At 39.6% G+C, this 23,216-nt stretch overlaps 1 protein-coding gene across 1 annotated transcript in view; it reads right to left on the reverse strand.

The window, feature by feature from the left end:
• fmn2b (formin 2b) overlaps window positions 1-23,216 on the reverse strand; it is a 293,106-nt gene that overhangs the window by 128,624 nt on the left and 141,266 nt on the right. Inside the window, exon 8 of the mRNA XM_028820569.2 lies at window positions 18,700-18,761. Coding sequence (XP_028676402.1) covers window positions 18,700-18,761 — 62 coding nt within the window. The remainder of the gene's footprint in view (window positions 1-18,699; window positions 18,762-23,216) is intronic.

Below are 23,216 nucleotides of genomic sequence, written 5' to 3' on the forward strand. Positions count from 1 at the left end.
CTCAAAAGCTTGCATATTATAATCTTTTTAGTTAGCCAGTAAAAGGTGTCATTTTGCTTGACTTCTCACTACATTCATAATGGCTAACATGGTACAACACCCTAGTACTTTGAGGATAGGATAATTTCAGCTCCCAAAGCACTTTTGAGCGACAAGGGCAAAGGCATACTTCATGCTTTCTAAAGTAAAAACCCTAAGATTCACTGAATACTCAGAAAGCAAGATTTACATTAAGGTCCTATGAAATGCTGTAGGCTTTCACAATCTAAAATTGGCAACACCTCACTCAATCTGTAATTGGTAAGTAATGTAAGTAAATGCCCTGACCTCTTCTGATCCTGTAAAATGCAAGTTAATCAATGGTAAGAGAGAACTTCATAGAAAAAAAATGCTTTGAAGATTTTTCAGTCCCATGGTGGCATACTGATGGGGAGCAAAGTGAAAGCTTCAGGATAAGACTTGTGTGGAACAATTATCCAGAAGATAGTGGGGAATTCTGTTTCAACAGTCTCACAACACAAAAAGAAAACAATAGCACATAGCTTTGTCCAATGCAGATGGTTAAAATGTATATACCCTATACAATATTTGACCTAGAGAGTCATATTTAAGGATCTTCTGTAAAAAATATAGTGAGAATTATTTTAGAGGATATGTTCATCTTCATTAAAAGTTAAAAAAGGACTGCCAAAGGTCAGAGGATATTTATATCACTTACTTGTTATTGAACATCAAGCAATTCCTCTATTTTATTGTTACCATTGTCGTACGAGGCTGGGGGTCAGACCCAGCCGAGACACCTGGAAGGACCGGGTCGTAGCTTATTCATCCTCCGTGCCACGAGGGGACAACCGCCCTGGATTAGAAGAGGCCCACGGAAGGGGAGCAGGGAGGCTCAAGCCCATTGGGCCCCGTATCCACTGCCAGGGGGTGCCCTGAACCTCATATTTACTTCTGCCACACCCATGGACGTTGATCCTTCCAGAGTCACCCGGAGTACTTCTGGGTGCTCTCCTGATGCTTCCGCCACACCAGGAAGTGACGTCAGGCAGAGCAACTGGAGCTCATCCGGGTAGGAATAAAAGGGGCCGCCTTCCTCCAATCAGAAAGCTGGAGTCGGGAGCAGGAGCAGGATGAAGCTCCTGGAGAGAGAAGACAGGTGGCCCACGAACAGTGAGGGAAAGGCCCGGTGTATAGGTGATTGGGGAGAGAAGCACGGAGTGTTGTGCGGGACTGAGTTGTGTTGTGTTGGAAAGAAGAAAAAATAAACGAGAGTTTTATAAAGATGCAGTGTCCGTCTGGTGGTGTCCAGGCAAGTCTCACACCATGTGAAAGCAACTACTAAATTACAGGCAATCGTGGGTGTTGTGTAATGACAGTAACATTTTCATGGCACAATAAAACTGTAGATTAATAATCCTTATAATTATTTAGCTTATGTCCATCCGTCCTTGATATAAACAACGATTGCCACAACTACTATATCCCTCCACAACAATAGCGAGGAATCTGTGTTCCTGGCAGAGTTTTGCTCATAGGCTTATCCTCTAGTCTTCAATGTGACTAATTATCGACTGTGGTATTTGACTATTTATTCGGTGCATACTTTGTTACTGACCGAAACTGCATTATAAACACTACCATTTTACAACTCCTTTTTCCTTCACTTGAACATAATTCTCCTGATAAAATGAAAAGGCACATACAGCCTAGCTGTGACCAACAGAAACTGTCTCACCGGCCAACATACACCAATCTACATCTACATCACGCCAGACCAACCAGCACAGCCAAGATGCCTTAGAACAACAAAGACAACGTATGACAAACCACAGAGCGACATTATCCGAAGATCACCAGCAGCAAGTCTTGCACCTAGACAGTGAATGAAAAACAAATTATACACACAACCTTTCTGAAGAGCAGCGGCAAACTGCCAGACAACAAGAAACATTATGACGGGAAAAACTACAGGAATTTAATAACCCTGACAACTCAAAACAAGATATTCCCTTTATATTACAGTGTAGGCAATTCTCCATTCGTTTAGCATATTGTATGACTATCACCAAGCCACAATGACAAACGATTAATAACGTTGGAGTTTATTTGCCAGGCCCCATATTTACTAATAGCCAGTTGTAGACTACATTTTCCAGAGTTGCATCGAAACCCGGTTGAAATAAACCAGTATCTGCAGGTTACACACAGAGGAATATTTTCGCTGACAATAACATTTATGCAACAAATTGTGTTTTCCGACAATTATTATAGATGTTAGTATACTTCATTACCTGACGGCCACACTTCACACATACTGATGTATATGTGCCCTGCATTTATTTCCCTTCTTATTCAATATGTTCTGTTAACCTGTTCATGTTACACTTTGTATTGTAAATATTCATGCTGTTGCAAGTGACTATAACAAACATCCCATACTAATCATGTGACAATTCTAATATTGAGTTCTCTCAAGTCACTACTTATTAAAATCTCCTTTCTTACTGTAATATGTGATGTTCTTCTCTTCCTCATCATCAATTTCACAGCAAAATTGTCGGGCAGTGTAGTGTGGGGGCTAAAACATTGTACTTCAGACTCTAAGGCTGTTGATTCAACTTCCTCGTGTGAGACATTGTGTGATCCTGACCAAGTCACCTCACTTCTTTTTGCTCAGACTGTAAAAACAATTTCTGTAAACAGTATCCTGATGTTGCAAGTCACCTTGTAAAAAGAAGTCCTAAATCACTTCCATAAATACTTATGACATATCCTCTAAAAGTTCTGTAATATACCAAACTAGATTTGCTGCTGGGCTTGATTGACGTTTCAAAATGTTCAGGATTAACTCTACTAGAAGATGAGGCCAATATATTTTTGTACAATCCCTCTCCACTCCCTGAAGGCACACACAATTAAGCACACTTTCTCATAGCCCTCACCTGCCATTCTATGACTCGGACCTGAACAGCAAGAGCATCTCACTCTTTAGGCACATAGGCAGTTCTGGATGTTGATGTACACAGTTCTGCTGCGCTAAGTGGTACCCACAAAAAGTCACTTCTCACTGTGTGTGATACTCAGAGCTTCAAGGTTGTTTTGACACACATAAATGTGTCTAGGAATTATAGCTAAATGAATATACAGGTAAACACTGAAAAAATTGTTTTGATTATTCATCTGATTTTCATATATTTTTCTCCATTAGGTAACTTTTTCATTTTTTTAGCTGCTGGTTATAATCTTTTTTTATTGTTTTTGCACATAACTAAATATCAATATTTATTTTAATGATAATTTGTTTAAATGTAATATTTGCTAATATTAAAATCTAATTTTTTTTTAAACAGGTATTAACTGTAATGAGCTCCGTTAGTTCATATGTGAAAACCTAAAAGTTCTCTTTATCTTCCTGGATCAGCAGTCCAGGGGCCTCATGTATAATGCCGTGCGTAGAACTCACACTATAACATGGCGTAAGCACAAAAGCGGGAATGAGCGTACGCACAGAAAAATCCAGATGCAGGAATCTGTGCGTACACAAACTTTCACGTTCTTCCACTACATAAATCCCGATCAGCATGAAAAGTAACGCACGTGCACGCGCCCTCTGTCCTGCCCCAACTCCTCCCAGAATTATGCCTCTTTGAACATGCAAATCGATATAAATAGCCTTCTGTGAAAAGACAATGGGAAAAGCATGGAGGGAAAATATAAGAATTTCAGCGAATACCAAGTGGAGGCAAAGGAAAAACATACTATTTGTTGGTTTAAACAGTGGTATAATCAACAAAAGAAAGTTGATCGAGTGACATAGTGTCGGAGAAACTCGAAAGCTCAAGTTCACAATGCCCGAAATAAAAAAGAAATCACATATCAAACTCAGCATGAAAAGGCGACTCGCAGCGGACCGTCTGAGTGTCATATGAAAGCTTATTAGGGTACAGAGAAAAAAAATAGGCACACAGTGGGGGAAAAAAGCACGAAATGTCAACTTTAATCTCGAAATTTCCATTTTAATCACAGTTTATTTTGTCATTAAAGTAGAACATCATAAACTTCATCTTAAAATCGTTTATTTTACTAGTTTCTCAAGTAGCACATTAAATACTTTGTTCTGTGTTTGATCTTCTATGTGCTCTGTGTGTGTGAATCACTACGTGCTTCTGTTCTTTCTCTTTCTCTGACAGGACACAGAATCCATTACATTCGTGATATTACAGCTCTCTGAATAATTAAAATACTGAGATGTACACGTGATATCATTTTCATGATGACAGAAATGAAAGCATGTTATTAAACATGGGAACACGGTGGCGCAGTGATTGTTCATATCTCACGCAAGAGGCTTTCTGAGCCATGTGCGACCTTTGATGAAATAATTTATTACAGAAGTACTGTCTCTTTCAAACGTACTAACCTCCAATTTCTGTCCTTACTTTTCTTTCTCCAAATACCCAATCGCCACACAATCAGCTCTGTAATAGACGTTAAGCCATCTGTAAGCTTAGAACGCAGATTCTTCAAAACTTTTAAGGAACATTGAAATATCTTCGTAGTACATGTTTAATTATTCTATCAGTCTATCCTTCCAGTGTTGCGTCAGCACCAGCAATAATACAGCGCAAGGCAGGAGCAATCCGTGAACTAGCTAGCGCTGCAGCACCGTGTCCTCACATGTTTAATTATTAACAATACAGATTATTTAAATGAAGTTAAAGTTTTATCTGTATACTATAAGCAACATATTTTGCTGCATTTCATCTTAAAAATGATATCGTCATCATATGTAAATACGCGCTTTATAAAGTGGCGCAGCTTGTGCAATATTATAACTGTAGTGCAAGTTTACAGTGAGGTAATTGTACTTATAAGTAAACAGTTCTACAAGGAGCACTTGATGGACTGATTGAGTGCGTTTAGAGTTCTTGGGATGAAACTGTTTTCTGAAACGCGAGGTCCGTACAGGTTAGGCTTTGACACGTTGTGGCTGAGGTAGTGTATGCTTGAAACTGTATACCGATAATTCTCTTTCCGATCAGCTGCTGCTGTGATTCCCCACTCAGATACAGTGATATAAATACTCCGAGTGGTGCAGCGAGAGTAATATGGAATATGTGGCAACCCTTAACGGGAGCAGCTGAAAGAAGAAGATGCAGTGAGCGTAACAATACTAAAGCAGTTATGGTATTTGGAATACTAAGGCTATTCTCTGGACCATTATATTGCTACAGGTTAATTACAATCAAATGCATTACACTAACAAACAATATACAGTTAATTTCAGTGTATTTATAGAGCCGCGTCAGGAATGTGGGTCTAAGAAAGAAAGGATGACCACACAGGAACAGTAGCACTGCTTTGACGCTGGGTACCGCCAGTCTGCAAAATCGAGCGGAGAAATTGCGTACGCCAGGGTATGAGGTACCGTAGAAATGTGCGTGGCTTTACGCCAAGTTTAGGTTTTATACATCGCGATTTGAGCGTGGAAACGTTCGTACGCAACATTTCTGTGCGTACGCACCGTTTATACATGAGGCCCCTTGTGTACAAGATTCCCAGGTTCTCTCTGTGAGTGGGTCAGCAGGGCCAAGAATTGACATTGGTATCAGAAGGAATGGTCAGCTGGAAAAAATCTACAGCTTGGAGCCAGAAACATCATCAGACCTAGCTTAGTGCTGCTAGCATTGCTTTCTAAAAAGTTTGTTTAATGAAGCAGTTTGTCGAAGCTCTACCAAAAGATGAAGCCTGTTCTATACATTTGTGCTGAAATTTTCCAGGTTTGTCTTTGCTCTTCTTGATATAAAAAATCTGATTTATGATGCAGAATTTAATGGTGCAGTGAAAAACCTAGAACAAGAGGTTTGGGTATCATTCAAGGATGTCATTTCTATGTTCTTAGGCAACAATAACAATCCAAGTTATAAAGAAGTTGTGAACAATTTGAGAATTGGGTTCAGCATGGATCTTAAAATTTACTTTTTGGATTCAAAGTTGGAATTTGTTCCCAAATATCTTGCCACTGTGAATGAAAAACAAGGTGAAAGATTCCATTAGGGTATAAAGAACATGGAAAGAAGATGCCAGGAAAAATGAGATGTCAGTATGTTGGATGATTCATAGGGGCGCACCAGAAAAGGAGTACAAACAACGGGCCACCAAATGAAATTCTGGATCAAAAAATTGAAGTGGCCAAAAGAAGAGTTACATATATGTTGGGGAGATACTCCATTGTCCCGGACACCATTGACTCATCCACCAGCATATCTCTAAGCTTTCCTTTAACACGGATGGCTACATGATTACTGAGAAATCAAAAAACAATCCTCACAGTGCTGCCAGCTTTATCCAGATGGTAGTAAGCCTTGTGGGCTTCAAGTGGTCTTTTAGTTAAGGACTAAAGTTCAGGAACCACTCAAATGTCTTCATAATATGGGACACAATGATCACAGGTCTGAAGTTATTAGGGGAAGAGGTGCCCATCTTCTTTGGAACTGGCACAATACAGGATGTTCTCCACAGCATCAGCACTTTCTGGATCCTTAGCAACAGACTGAAGAGGTAGCAAAGGATAACACAATGATCAACAGTGTAGTACCACAATGTGGTACCTATAAACCCAAATGTTCCGTTAGTAATCAAGAATAATATGCTCAATGTACATCACTTTTAAATTGTACAGCAATCACATCTTGGCCATTAAAAGAACTGAAAGAAATTGCCCAGATAATGACAAGCAAGACAAATGGCTCTCAGACATGACTATTCCTCTCAAAGACAAAGTACCTTTTTGCCACCTATAATTAAGAAGCAGGTTTTGGTTTTCTGTTATGAGATTTCTAACATTCCAGGACAAAATCCATATGATGCACTCACTTACACGGCAAATATATCTGCATTTTTTCACACAAATTCCGTTACATTTTTTTTCTACCTCACACATCTACTGCAGAGTGTTGTGAGGCAGTAGTTAAAGAAAGAGGCTAAATCAAAAGCTAAAGTGCTCTAGAACAGGGGTCCCCAGCTCTGGTCTTGGAGGGCCCCAGTGGCTGCAGGTTTTCATTCTAACCTTTTTCTTAATTAGTGACCGGTTTTTGTTGCTAATTAACTTCTTTTGAATTAATTTTAATATACTTGCTCTTGAAGACTCCGATCCTTTGTTTCTTTTTCCTTAATTAGCATCCAAGCAATAATGAGATACAAAATGGGCCAAAACATGACCAGCAAACTGTGTCCATCATAGAGTATCTGAGAGTAAAGAATGATGAAGGCCTCAGGAATGCTAATCTGCTCAGGTCCCCAAAACATTTTAACAGTGCTCTTAGAAAAGAGAAAATCAACAATTTAGGAAACATCTGCTATTGCAAATTGAGAGCAGCAACAAGCCATGGAATTAAAGAACGAGTTTAATTAACAACGAGAATCGGTGCCAAATCAAGCAACTACTTGGAGTGAAATTGTTTAAAGTTTCAGGCCCTGGCTTAGTTGCTCTTCTTTTGGCTCACTCACTTCACATTTCTTTTCTGTTTGGGTGCCATGTAAGGAAAGAAATGAAGCAATTCAGAGGAAGGATGAAGAAATTCAGGGGAACAAATCTTAAAAAAAAAAAAAAAAACAAGAAGCATGCTGAGCCATTTTATTTCTTGAGGATGAGGATATAACGTATAGAACATAAATAATCCTTCTGTAGCATAACCTCAGCTGACTCAGCCTGTGATAAATTAAAGGTTATCATGGAATCCAAAATGAACCCATAAATATAAATATAAAGCTAAACCTAAAGATAAAATAATGTACATCTCACCTAGAGCTATGGCATGTTTTTTATTAATGCATCTGTTTGAAAATGGCAGCTGAGATTTTCTTCATGAAAACAATGTTAAAACTTTAAAATAAAAATTACTGAACAGAAGCAGGTCTATAACTGGCTGGCAAATGAGACTGTTTTAGAAATCTTAAGAAAAGCCACCTCCTCCTTCCTCATTTTCAGTTTCAACAGATGTTTTGATAATTCTAACGTATTCCTTCAAGTACTTTTTTTTTTAACATTCCGACTTTCCTCCCTAAATACTTGTATACAAGACCTTGTCAAACATCTTAGTTCTTGCCTCTTCATTATAGTCACTCTTTCACGGTGGGATTTACTTGACTATTTCTCTCCCACACTACATTTTTCTTCCCAGATTTCTCAGGAAACAGCTCGTTTCCCATGTTACTTTTAACTTGGTGACTGATTTCTCAGGCAGAAGCATTGCATACTTCTATTTCTTACTGAATACACTGTTGGTTGAATTAGTATTACTCAGGGGGGAAAAAAATCAAAAAAATCACATTTAAAATGATCAGAAGAACTTACCTTGTGCATCAACTTGACCCTGGGGGTTCACTCTCTAATGAGGTATGAAGGGTCAAAGTTAACCCTTTCGGCCCTGACATCCTATTACTAGTACATAAATATGCTGCCGTTTTTGTAAAGCACAGGTATGTTTGGAGCCGTTAGAACCGGGCATGTTACTATTAGCGCAGACTGGAGAGACTAGCTTACAGTCCGCGAAACACGAAAGTGAAACAAGTAGTATTGAAGTATTTGGCAGCTATTGTATAATAATAGTGATCATTTTTTTTGTTTTTTTCATTTTTGAGCTTCCTGGACACCCCAAAAGGTAGAATATCCATCCATCCATCCATTCTCTTCTGCTTATCTGAGGTCGGGTCGCGGGGGCAGCAGCTTGAGCAGAGATGCCCAGACTTCACTCTCCCCGGCCACTTCTTCTAGCTCTTCCGGGAGAATCCCAAGGCGTTCCCAGGCCAGCCAAGAGACATAGTCCCTCCAGCGTGTCCTGGGTCTTCCCCAGGGCCTCCTCCCAGTTAGACGTGCCCAGAACACTTCACCAAGGAGGCGTCCAGGAGGCATCCTGATCAGATGCCCGAGCCACCTCATCTGACTCCTCTCGATGCGCAGGAGCAGCGGCTCTACTCTGAGCCCCTCCCGGATGACTGAGCTTCTCACCCTATCTTTAAGGGAAAGCCCAGACACCCTGCGGAGGAAACTCATTTCAGCTGCTTGTATTCGCGATCTCGTTCTTTCGGTCACTACCCATAGCTCATGACCATAGGTGAGGATAGGAACATAGATTGACTGGTAAATTGAGAGCTGAACCACGACAGACCGATGCAGAGCCCGCATCACTGCGGATGCCGCACCGATCCGCCTGTCGATCTCACGCTCCATTCTTCCCTCACTCGTGAACAAGACCCCAAGATACTTGAACACCTGCAATTGGGGCAGGATCTCGCTACCAACCCTGAGACGACACTCCACCCTTTTGCGGCTGAGGACCATGGTCTCGGATTTGGAGGTGCTGACTCCCATCCCAGCCGCTTCACACTCGGCTGCAAACCGATCCAGAGAGAGCTGAAGATCACGGCCTGATGAAGCAAACAGGACAACATCATCTGCAAAAAGCAGTGACCCAATCCTGAGTCCACCAAACCGGACCCCTCAACGCCCTGGCTGCGCCTAGAAATTCTGTCCATAAAAGTTATGAACAGAATCGGTGACAAAGGGCAAGCCTGGTGGAGTCCAACTCTCACTGGAAACGGGTTCGACTTACTGCCGGCAATGTGGACCAAGCTCTGGCACCGATCGTACAGGGACCGAACAGCCCTTATCAGGGGGTCTGGTACCCCATAATCTCAGAGTACCCCCCAAAGGATTCCCCGAGGGACACGGTCGAATGCCTTTTCCAAGTCCACAAAACACATGTAGACTGGTTGGGAAAACTCCCATGCACCCTCCAGGACCCTGCTAAGGGTGTAGAGCTGGTCCACTGTTCAGCGACCAGGACGAAAACCAAATTGTTCCTCCTGAATCCAAGGTTCGACTATCCGACGGACCCTCCTCTCCAGGACCCCCGAATAGACTTTTCCAGGGAGGCTGAGGAGTGTAATCCCCCTGTAGTTGGAACACACCCTCCGGTCCCCCTTCTTAAAGAGGGGGACCACCACCCTGGTCTGCCAATCCAGAGGCACTGTCCCTGATGTCCATGCGATGTTGCAGAGGCGTGTCAACCAAGACAGTCCTACAACATCCAGAGCCTTGAGGAACTCCGGGCATATCTCATGCATCCCCGAGGCCCTGCCACTAAGGAGTTTTCTGACCACCTCGGTGACCTCAGTCCCAGAGATGGGGAAGCCCACCTCTGAGCCCCCAGGCTCTGCTTCCTCATTGGAAGGCATGTTATTGGGATTGAGGAGGTCTTCGAAGTACTCCCCCCACCGACCCACAACGTCCCGAGTCGAGGTCAGCAGCGCACCATCACCACCATATACAGTGTTGACACTGCACTGCTTCCCCCTCCTGGGATGCCGGACGGTGGAATATCTCACAAAATAATTTTTCCCATATAAACAAAATCCAGGGCCGAAAAGGTTAATCATTTTCACAAAACTTCAAAAAATGGGGATTGGTAATACAGACATGTGGAGTGTTTTATACTGCAGTGGAACCTCAGTTCATGAGATTTAATCTGTTCCAGTAAGTGACTCGTGAACAGAAATACTCGCATTCCAAATCAAATTTTCCCCATATGAAATAATGCAAATTTACTTAATCCGTTCCACAACCCAGAACCGTTGATAAACATACATTTTATATAGTGGGTCAATAAATGCATATTTATTTATTTATTTAAGACGATAGATTTACATTTATGGTAAGAGTTTGTACAGAGTTATAACTTTATCTGAGCTTGTGGCTTCGCCATGCCTTATGACACTGTGAATACCACTACTTTTTTTAAACTTCTCAAACCATCCCCTGCTCGAATTTAAATGATTCCTCTTCTGAATCACTCATTCCAGGGGTTTTCATAATGAGATTAGCATGCAATTTCCTTGCTTTTTCACCCATGATCGCCTCGGATACGCCATCACCCGCTAACCGTTTCTGGTTTATCCACACTAGCAACAACTTTTCAACATCCTCAGTTGCTTTAGGTCTTTGTTTTGTTAACACTAACACCTTTTGCCACATCAGCACTCTTGAATCTATCTTTCTCTTTAAGAATGGTACATATCATCGACGCTGCTTTGCCGTATTGGTGTGCCAGATCAGCCAGACGAACACCGTCTTCATGTTTTTTGATGATCTCTTTATTTAAGTTCTATGGTTATTTTCACTAATTTCTTCATGGGTGCATCCTTTAATGCTTTCTTTGGCCCTATGCTGGCCATACACTTAAATAACTCAACAGTAAAATACACAAAAAACTGCTAACGTGTTCGCAATAAAAATAACTTGTGTATTTATTCGGCAAAGGATGGGCTCAGACAGACTCAAGATTCCTTTATCCAACCAACGCAATGCAAACCATACACATTTGATCATGTTTGAAAACGCTAGGGTTCCGAGTAACAATTCATGTATGGACACAAATTTCATGACAGAAAAATGCTCGTATACTGAATTACTCGGGAAGAGAGGCATTCATGAACAGAGGTCTCACTGTATTTTAAGGATGCAGATCACAAATATGATTATATTTCTGGTATGTGCTTTTTTTACCAGTGGTCCTATTCCTCTACTAGCCACTCACAGAAGGTGAAGATGTTATTTTTGATCCTTTATTATGGATCGAGCCTTCTATGGAGTGGACTACTATTACAGGGTGAAAATGACAAATTTCTATGACAAATCAAGAATATTTCTACTTCAAACACTTACATTGAAACACACATTTTAAGATTTTAAATAGTTAACTCAATTACGGCTGTTTATTATGTACTTATGTACTGTAAATATCACATTTCTTATGAACACCCCAAATTAGGGTGATTTATACTAATTCAGAATTTTTTAACTTTTGTATTATTTAAATATAATTTTTATTAATTCTGGCTTCAGCATTCTTTCATCTTTGTATTTATGAAACCATAATTTTAATTGAAATGATGTTGATTTATTAATTTTGTTGCAATGTTTTACAGTTTTTTGTTATCTGCCTTGGCCACCTAATTAGGCAGCTGGGGTTCTGGCCCCCAACAGTACTTTAGGTGAAGCTGAAGTAGAATCTGCAGCCCTGGTGTTGTAGGCACCAATACTGGAACAGTGCTAGAAATAAGTCGTGACGGTAAAAATGAGCCGAGAAGCTGCGTTTGACTCTGCATCCTAGTGAGGCTACATTCAGATGGCAAGTAAAAATGTCTCACTTCTGTTTTTTTTATATAATGTTCAAATTCATTTTTCAAGTGATTCAAATTCGACTTGACTATATATGAATATTGACCCTGAATATTCAAAATAATAAAAATAAATCAATCAGACAGATACAGCCTAGTAAACATTAATACCAGCTACATGCTAACTTCAAAATATTTTCAGTGGAGGATGTTTATGAATTGGTCAGCTCATGATGGCCAGTGTTCTAAGATGCTTTGAGTGGAGTCATCCCTGCCACATGTGTTTGCAAAACTCTCTTGGAAAAAAATACAGATTTGAGGCAGAAAACATGTAGGAACTAGGCTCTATTAGAAGGGTTTCTTTCCATTTTTCTAAGGCATTTCACATTGCTCTTGAAAGATTAAAGCTATGTCACATGAGCGAAAAATGCATTACTGCTGAATAGCAATTCAAACAAGTACTAGTTGGAGTAGCTCTTTACTGCATATGTGTCAACAACTAACATGGCAGTTTATATTGATGGTGGTAGCACAATTGTAATTTTACTATTCTCATTAATATTTCTCATAAATAACCACCATAAAGATTCTAATTAGACCTTTGATGTAAACTGATTAGCTTCATGTAATCATAAAATACAATGAAATTAAAGTTTAATGTTTATCTCTAAACATTTACCCATGATTCTTGTTTACCTTTCCTGGCTAAATATATGCAAAGATGTCAACATCATCATTTAATCAATGCACAGCATCAGTTTTACCTGCCAAGTCCCAACTATGAAAATGTTTTATACTGTCCCAGGAGCAACAATAAAGAGTATAATCATCAAGTCATCGATGAGAGCAAACAATGGAGGACGACAGAGTTTTAATGTAACCCCATTTGACAGATGCTTATACTTTGAATGCTTTGCTTAAGACTGATATCATTAAAGTCTACAACAGCATCCCTGTTACTGTGTTGATCATTTAGTTTTACATTGCCATGTCTGTGTCTCCAACACTGTGCAGATTTGAGTGTTATATTATTATTGCAGGATTATTATCTAACTTGTAACCAATATTTTTTTATTTTGTCACTCTTCCCAATATTTACGATGGTTTAGTGCTGAAACACATTACGTTGTACACGGGGTGAGGGAAGGAAGGGGAACCCCAAAATTCCCAGATGTAGTCAATAGCACAAGAGTGGGGTGTAGTTATCAAATATACCAAAGATTATTGTACCCCTACAGTCTGGTTAATCAGTCTGCCAAGTGACATTTGTCCCACCATTGTCCAGATGACTTTGGCGATTATTCGTTTTTTTCTCCAAGCCACCATGGCAGAATTTGCCACGCAGATTTTCCAAGGACAATGAAGGTTGCGGTGACAATGAAGAACTTTTAATAATAAGTTTTTTTTCCCCCACTGAGAACAGATTATTAGTCACTGATACTACATTTAAGTGCTAGGGTATCTAAGGGCAAACACTAGGAAATAAATGTTCAGAGCAGTGGCACAAGCAAAAATGCATTTTGCACCATGACAGCACACCTGCACACACTGTGCTGTCAGTCAAAGAGGTTTTGACTAAAACCAATGTGGTGCTTGCTTTGTACCAGCATATTAGCCAGATCTTGCCCCTTGTGGCTTCTTTTTGGTCCTGAAATTAAAATTGAGACTGAAGCGTAGAAGATTTCCTACCATGGAAGATATGCAGGGAAAAATGCTGGCAGCTCTAGAGAGAGTAACAAAAGAGGAGTACAGTAAATAGCACTGGGATGAGTGTATTGCATCTCAAAGGAGTGTATTTTGCAAGTGACTATTGCTGTTAATTTTATAATAAAGTTTTATTCTGCTTTTTTTGTTTTGTTTTTTTTTTTTTTTTTAATATAAATACCAGGAATATTTGGGTTCCCCGTTGCACACGCTGGTTGTCATTTTTGAACATTTTCTTCAATTTTGCAATCTGTTTAGGTGTCACAATGTCTGTTAAAAATCTCATGTTTAGTTAAAAAAACCTTTGGTTTCCTGGACAGAGTTAAAAACAGCCAAGTGCATTCAGAGAAGTTTACAGACGGAGTGATACAGCCGAGTGTCATATCGCAGACATATGCAGATCAGGTGGACTGACGTTGCTAACTTGCACCATGTTTTTCTGCCATTCCTTTCAGTGCCTTCCTCAGTTTCCTTCTGACAGTTCAATGTCCCTCAGGAAACGTGTGAATGAAAGGCCCACAAAACCCTGACAGCCAACCTCCACTGGCTAGATTGATGCCTTTTGGCCATGCTCATTGCAGTCTCTCACCAGCTCTGCATATCTGGCCTGGTTTCTCTCATAATGCTGCCTCCATGTTTTTTTTTTTCACAGAGGACTTTTAGTTTCACCAACATGACTTCCTTCTGTTGCCCTGACCAGATGATAATGTCAGGTCTCAAGGCTGTTGCATCTATCTCTATGGGGAAACATCAGTACTGACTTAAGTCAGTTCCTGGGGTCATAACTGCCGCATTTGCGGGGTCTTCCAGTGCTGCCACAACTTAAGATACAAAATTCTTCAGGTGTTTACCCGGACATTCATTGTCTTCATAGATTATGCTAGCTTCCTCAGCACCTGGTCATGATGTCAAGGCGGTTTAATATCACAACAAGATGTGTTGCAGGCTTGCTCCCACTACACTTGCATGATGGATTAAATTGGCTAGGCTTGGAATTACATCATACTGTAAGTGGCCTGTATTAAGAAACAAATCCTTGCTTGAAGCATCTCCCAAGGTCTGGCTAACTCATTGGTCTTGTATGAATGCCCTTCCATGTGGTCCACTGGCCTTGCACATTCTCACTAACTGTTTTCACCCACCCAGCAGCGGTCTTCCTTCACCCAGGTCACCTCCTCTCTTTCACAGATGCCACCATTGACCCCAACTTCTACTACTGCCAGCTTATTTCCCAAAGTTGATTCAAATATGTCACTTCCTGTACTGAACATTTGTAAATTAGTATCCGTTCATTAAATGTGTCAGCTGAACAAACACATAATGTGATCCACTTTCTTCTTTAAGAGCAGCATTTGAATGTGGAATGGGATTCAAACCATATTTTGCTTAGCTGTTATCTGAAGGCCAACCTGCCTTACAGCAGTTATAATATTTAAGCAGGCTCCTGTCTTATAAATCAGCACCCTGATTCCAGAAAGCATATACTGCATTCCCAAGTCAAGTTTTGTTCATTGCCTCCTGTGTTTGTACCTCTTTGATTTTGCTTTGGATTAACTCATGGTTCCTGACCTGTTCTGCATTTTGCACTTTTGCTTGCCTTTTCAAGAAGCATCTGACAGCTCTGGTTTTGATCAATGAACATACTGACCTTTTTATGCATGACCATGTTTACAAGGACTCACAATCTGACTCATGTTTTTTAATTACATTTCAAATAAGAAAACTAGCATCTTATATTCTTTCATGCTGGTTGAGTTCTCCATACTCACAAGATGCCAGTTGTAAAATAAGCGTTTACTATTGTGCAAGTGGAGGTATGGTCTGAAGTGAAATGCTAAACTGTAAACAAGTCATTCCCACCGCCCCTTTCATTAACAGATCAATAAAATAAAAATTATACCCACCTAAAATCATCACAGCAGACAAACCAATCAAAAGTGAGTTAAGCTTTCAAAAAACAGCCATATTTTCTCCATGATATTTCATTATGATGTTCCAGCTGAATTTGCACAGATGGCTATATTCAGCTTTTCTCTCTTCGTCCTTAAGGCAGAGACTTCTATTAGCACGTAAACCACTCAGCTGTACATATTGTAACAAGAAATCCAAGCAACACTTAATGAGACTTTTACAAGTCTTTAATTCCACAGTAAATAGTAAACAATTCCTGCAGGTTTGTGGTCTGCATATTTGTTTTGATATCGCAATTCCAGCCGCACTCCTTGAAAGCAGCCCAAGTATCATTTATACTCTAAACTGCAAAGCTTGCATTCTGCACTATCAAAGGCAATAATATTAAAGGACAATGGCAACAAGGACTTTACTATCATTTTCAGGCCTGGAGTCATTGATTCATCAGAATGCATACATGGATTCCACATTGTTCTTGTATATGTAATATACCATATTCTGTACATTCATTTGATCCACCTAGACAAATCTTGATTACATACGTTAGTGTAAAATGTATGCCTATAGTTCCCGAACCTACGCAAACCAATTTTATATTCACAGGAGGTTGAATAAATGTTCTCAGAAGCATTGAAACCAAAGCAGGCGCTAACCTCGATTACCACTAATCCACCATAAAGCAGGCTCATAAAAACTCCTATATACCCACAGGGCTAATTTATAGTAATCAATTAAGCCCCAATGCTCTTCATTTGGATGGGAAACTAAAGTACCCCTAGAAAAAAACCACATGCGGACACAAAAACAAACCCACAAAAACTGATCAGGACAGGATTCAATGCCAGTCTCCTAGAGCTGAAAGCCAGTCGCACTCTCCAGTGTCCACAAGATCAGACCATAGCTGACAGAGTATGCAACTCCTTGTCAAGGCTTTGGTCTTGTCTCATCTGGACTACTACAACTCCTCTCTGCTGGCAGAAGTACTGGCATGGGTCAGCAAGAAGCTGCAGATGATTCGAAATACAGCAACACGTCTGGTGTTCAACCAGCCAAGGCGGCCACAGGTCACTCCTCTTATCAGATCACTACATGGGCTCCTTATAGCTGCACATATTAAGTTCAAATCCTTGATGCTTGCCAACAGTGGTCAATGGGTCAGCACCTACATACTGTACATGGAGACTCCTGTGAGATCCTATGCTGTTTCACGCTCGCTCAGGTCTGCTGATGAATGCCGTCTGGTGACGCCAACTCAACGTGGCATCAAATCTCAAATAAGACACTCCATGCGTAGTTCCTGGCTGGTGGAATGAGCTGCCCACCTCCATTAGAATTTCTGAATCCCTCAAAGTGTTTAAGCAACATCTGGAGACTCTCATATTTGGTCAATTTGTTTAAATAATATTGGCTTTGTTAGGTTAGCAGTTGTAAGCTGCTTGCTTTTTGCTTTGAGCTCTTCACTTGTGGTGATTAATTTGTAATACTTGTTCCTAAACTGTCACCCAGACTGTTGTTTACTCAATTATGCTGACCTCTTTTGTAAGTTGCTTTGGAGGAAAGTGTCTGCTGAGCAAATAAATGTAAATCCAACACCCTACCCAAAATATGGACAGCTTTACATAAAAAATGAACAGTATTGGGAATATATATGTGTTTCTTGAACACTAAGCATCCATTAGTGCATTTTTAAACTCATTTGTGTAAGTTATTAACTCCTTTACTTTCTTCTAAAGCTGCATTATTTGCTTGATATTACAGTGTTTCAGCGGGTCATATGGCCCCATAGGAAATGATGCAAGTTTTATTTATTATTTTAGCATACCAATTACAGTGATCCCTCGCTATATCGCGCTTCGCCTTTCGCGGCTTCACTCCATCGCGGATTTTATATGTAAGCATATTTAAATATATATCGCGGATTTTTCGCTGCTTCGCGGGTTTCTGCGGACAATGGGTCTTTTAATTTCTGGTACATGCTTCCTCAGTTGGTTTGCCCAGTTGATTTCATACAAGGGACGCTATTGGCAGATGGCTGAGAAGCTATCCAGCTTACTTTCTCTCTCTCTCTCTCTCTCTCCCTCTCTCTCTCTTGCGCTGACGTAGGGGGGTGTGAGCAGGGGGGCTGTGTGCAGCTGCTTCCTGAAGGACATGCTGCACGGAGCTTCGCATACTTAAAAAAAATCAATACGTGCCCTTTGAGCTTTTATCTGTCTCTCGCTATCTCTCTCTATCTCTCTTCCTGCTCCTGACAGAGGGGGTGTGAGCTGCCGCCTTCAACAGCTTTGTACCGGCGGTGCTTCGCATACTTAAAAGCCAAAAAGCCCTATTGATTTTTTTTTTGACTGCTTGCTTTGCACTCCTTTGAAAAGGAAGATATGTTTGCATTCTTTTAATTGTGAGACAGAACTGTCATCTCTGTCTTGTCATGGAGCACAGTTTAAACTTTTGAAAAAGAGACAAATGTTTGTTTGCAGTGTTTGAATAACGTTCCTGTCTCTCTACAACCTCCTGTGTTTCTGCGCAAATCTGTGACCCAAGCATGACAATATAAAAATAACCATATAAACATATGGTTTCTACTTCGCGGATTTTCCTATTTCGCGGGTGGCTCTGGAACGCAACCCCCGCGATGGAGGAGGGATTACTGTACATAAATAAAAGACTAAGTTATGTTATGAAATGCTAACAAGCTATCAAGGTGATTTTTCAAACTTTAAACTACATAATACTAAATACACAGCAAATCTATTTAAATACAGGAGCTATAGTTGGATGAAAGCACAATATAAACTACACCTGTACTGTACTTTATTATACTGTAAAACTGTTCAAAATTAAAATTTTTTGATTTCAGAATTTTTTTTTTTTTTTTTTTTTTTAAACTACTGAATATATACTTACATTCTCATACAAAGCTTGAAGGGTCTCCAGGTCAACCACAGCATTGTCCAAGTTCAAAACCGCTATACAAAATATAAAGAAAGAATTAGTTGCCACAAAGATAAAAAAAAAAAGGGAAAGAGACAAATTTAAAAAGAAATGGTCGGTGTTAGTGGAAGATTAGTAGAACTGTGAGAAATAAAATCATCAGGTCACAAAGACCTGCTGAAATACGCATTACATGACCTAAGGCAAAGAAACTGAAATCCCGTGCAGCCAAACTTTTACAGTAATATAGACAACAAAACTATTCATCGAGCATAACCAGTAAATTAGACATTTCAAAGTAGACAACAGTGAGAATACTAAGATGAATCAACCGTTCAAGTGAAGGACAGAAACATCAATATGCCATTTTGCTTTACCTACTTGCAGATTAATTAGTTTACTTCACATCTGTTAACCCCGGTTAAAGTCAGCGTGCACAAAAACAATAAATTTTTAGTCAAATGAAGAATTTTCCTTTCATTTTTCCCCTGAACTTGGTGCCACCTATTACTTCGAGGGCCCCAGTTTTACTCTTTTTGAGAATTTAATGCAGCTAAGCTTCTTAAATTTGATCTGACAAGATGCAATTAACTAAATTTAGTTACAATATTCAATGACAACTAACTTAAAGAACATTGCAAATCAATTAATTTTAAAGATAACTTTTTTTCTTAATCACATTCAGCACATGGATTAGATATGAAGGAGTGTTGATTAACAATAGTTTGCAAACTGTAAGCTGCAGCCCCAGCAAGCCTGACATTAGTTTTAAAAAAAAATAAAAATCAATTCCAATTTTAAATAAATTGATTTTCTATAAATTGTCCAGTTTTTAAATACATATGTAACTGAAAATGTTCAAGTGTTATGCAAAAGTAGTCGTATACCAATGCAGTTAAACATGCGTGCAGTGGTCCTCAATCCATGAGGTACGCAAACAGCCGTCTGGTGGTACACAAGGAAATAGAATAAAAAGTAGGACTTAAAAGGTCCATTAGATACAAAGCGGCTGAACCCGAGTCTCAACACTCAGCTGCACCTCCGCTCCATTGCTCAATCTCACGGTGTGCTCCTGCTGTGAGACTCCACTCCTGTCTCCCCCACCACCTTCTCCTTAACTGTGTCCAACACTCACATCACATTAAATATTCAAAGAAAATAACCTTGCCAACTTATGGAGAATGTGCAATGTACCCACTGACCCAATTTCAATCAAACCCAATCCTCTGGAACTGGGAGGTAGCCGTTTTAACCACTGCACCACTATACAGCTGTAAACGCACACACACACACACACACACACACACACACGTCTTCTGTAAAGTGCTGTATCCAAGCTGGCATCCTTCTACACATTAAGGAAAGCTGAATAAAGCTGAAAAGACTGTTAGTTGTAAGGTAAGTTGAAGTTTATAAGTAAGCTTACCATGAATCAGTTAATTAATGATAAAATGTACGTGATAATCATGAAAAACAGAAAGCATAAAAAAAATAAATACAAGGCAACAAAAAAGAATTTAAGAAATATGTGTTAAGCCTAACAGACTTTACTAATCTGTGTGTAGCTTAGCTCTAGTGGTCACAGGAAAAATAAATGTTACCTAAAACTGTCAAGGAACAAAGCGGCCTTGTTTGAATTTCTAATGTCGCCTTTTTGTCTAGCAGCAAAGATCTGGCGCCCAAAACTGTAATCTTTTAAAAGTAAATGTTTAAATACAAACACAGCCGAAGTTGTGATTGTTTAATCTGAGATATACTATTACATTTCTTTATTTAGCACAGAATATATGCAAACCACTATGTATAGCTTTCTACCACAGGACCTTGGCTGTCTAAAATAATAACTGCATTTGACAGTGACAAAAGCTTAGGTGTGAGATGAGAACAAACTAAAATTATTGTGACAAAGAGAGGTCAGACTTCAGAACTGCAGGTCAGACTTTTGACAGTGCTATATTCGATGCCTGACATTTCTAAAGTACAAAGTGTCAGCTTGTATATTCAACATGAATTTGTTTCAGTTTTAGTGGTGAGAACACGTCCATTTCGCACATCATTTGGTGAAAGATGCAAGTTGTTGCTTTATGAAAAAGGTTATTTTTCAATAAATATTATGAAGCACTGTCTCTGAATATTTTTTATAAGATCTACCCTCTTTGCTTTATATCAGACATGATATGTAATTAGATTATTGAATGATACAGAATTTCCGATAACCTTAAAACTACAGTAGCTCTGTATTCACCTGTTTTTAATTTTCTGTATTTGAACAACTTTTTGCTATCGAGAAAGGATGAGGGTGGACTGGTTTTAAATTTACTGAAGGCACACACGAAAAAGATTTATCCATCCGAAACTAATATTTTAGTTGTAGGTTAAAGCAGTCTTCAATTTCACAGAGTTTAATGAGACACATTGTTATTAATTCATCACAATTTTCATTTTTTCTAAAGCATTCAGCAAAAAAAATGTGCATTGCTTATACAGGAAGGGGTGAATCACTCAGTTAACAAGCCCACTTATCACTATGGACTCATGGGAAACAGCAGCATCAACACTGGAGTCAAATGAACTCCACTCCGTTAATTAACTGAGCACCACTCTATTGCTTCTACTATGACTGAGAAAAATGTATTTGGTGTTATTGTGGTGCGTACATTTTCACCTCAGAGTCTATTTATTTTAAAATTAAACTGTTTTTGTGTTCATAAGAACTACGTATGAACATTTTGAAATCAATTGATTTTTTTTGTCCAGCTTCTCCTGACTCTCTGGTATGAGAAAACACCTGCATCTGATACTATTCGAGTCGTCTTGATATCTAGTTATGCAAGATGTCAAGCTTTTCGGGCTTCCCCTCTATTTTTGGCCTTTTAGACCTGAAAAACGATCATTTGTAGACTATTTTTGGACAACACTTTTGCAGGAATTTACACCCTAATGATAAGCAGTAGACCAATAGGTGTCTTCAACAAAAATGATCATAAGGACTTGAAGAGTGAGGGGAGACTGAGACGTACTGATGTCATCCTTGTGAAAGAAGGAGAAGCGTCTGAGAGCTTGCGTTTTCTTTGGTGTGTGAATTAAAAAATATATTTTGTTCCTAAAAACTGGGTTTTGGTTACCACTATGTAGCTGTGCACAAATTTTTAAAGCTTTATTTTTTCCGGGGAACATTTGGAAAAGTTCTTTGTTATTTGTACTTGTTATTTGTATTCAAAGTAACATTAGCAAGGAAAGGCAATAAGCAGCAGTAGCCGACACCAGCATCTCCATAAGTAAATAACTGGTGTCATAGTAAGTAATAGAAACAACAATTCCTTAGTAGGGAAAAAAGGTAGCAACTGACTTCAAAGCGGTAAAGAGAAGGGCTTTATAGCATGTAGGCAGGTGGGTAAATGTTAAGGCACTGATCAGGCACAAGCAGCTGTAAGCAGATAAGAGAATAAGAAATTAATCACAAGTGGATATTTGGTAGGTGTGTTTTTCTAGATTCAATAGTTCTTTGCCGTCAGGAAGTAGAGCAGATAAGAGGGTGACAGCAAAAGGGTTAATTAATATGTACAATACAAATGGTGAGAGTAGAGAGCTTTTAAAAGTATGGAATTAAGGGGCACAAAGTTAACGATCGATCGATCGATCGATCGATCGATCGATCGATCGAGATAGATAGATAGATAGATAGATAGATAGATAGATAGATAGATAGATAGATAGATAGATAGATAGATAGATAGATAGATAGAGGCACTATATGACTGACAGACAGACAGACAAATACTTTATTAATCTCCAAGGGGAAATTCACATACTCCAGCAGCAGCATACCGATAAGATAAAAAAAACAAATTAAAGAGTGATAAAAAATGCAGGTATAACAGACAGTAACTTTGAATAATGTTAACGTTTACTCCCCCGTGTGGAATTGAAGAGTCGCATTGTGCGGGGGAGGAATGATCTCTTCAGTCTGTCAGTGGAGCAGGACAGTGACAGCAGTCTACCGCTGAAGCTGCTCCTCTGCCTGGAGAGGATACTGTTCAATGGATTCAGTGGATTCTCCATGATTGACAGGAGCCTGCTCAGTGCCCGTCGCTCTGCCACAGATGTCAAACTGTGCAGCTCCGTGCCTACAATAGATCCTGCCTTCCTCACCAGTTTGTCCAGGTGTGAGGTGTCCCTCTTCTTTATGCTGCCTCCCCTGCACACCACCACCACAGAAGAGGGTGCTCGCCATAACCGTCTGATAGAACGTCTGTAGTATCTTATTGAAGATGTTGAAGGACACCAGCCTTCTAAGAAAGTATAGTTGGCTCTGTCCTTTCTTGCACAGAGCATCAGTATTGGCAGTCCAGTCCAATTTATCATTTAGCTGCACTCCCAGGTATTGATAGGTCTGCACCCTAATGTAATGTAATGTAAATTCTAACCCAACATTTAAATGCAAAAGTAAAATAAGCAACACAATAAAAACAGTTTGACTTAATGCCAGA

This window comes from Erpetoichthys calabaricus, chromosome 15 (assembly GCF_900747795.2).
Source record: "Erpetoichthys calabaricus chromosome 15, fErpCal1.3, whole genome shotgun sequence".
Lineage (NCBI taxonomy): Eukaryota > Metazoa > Chordata > Cladistia > Polypteriformes > Polypteridae > Erpetoichthys > Erpetoichthys calabaricus.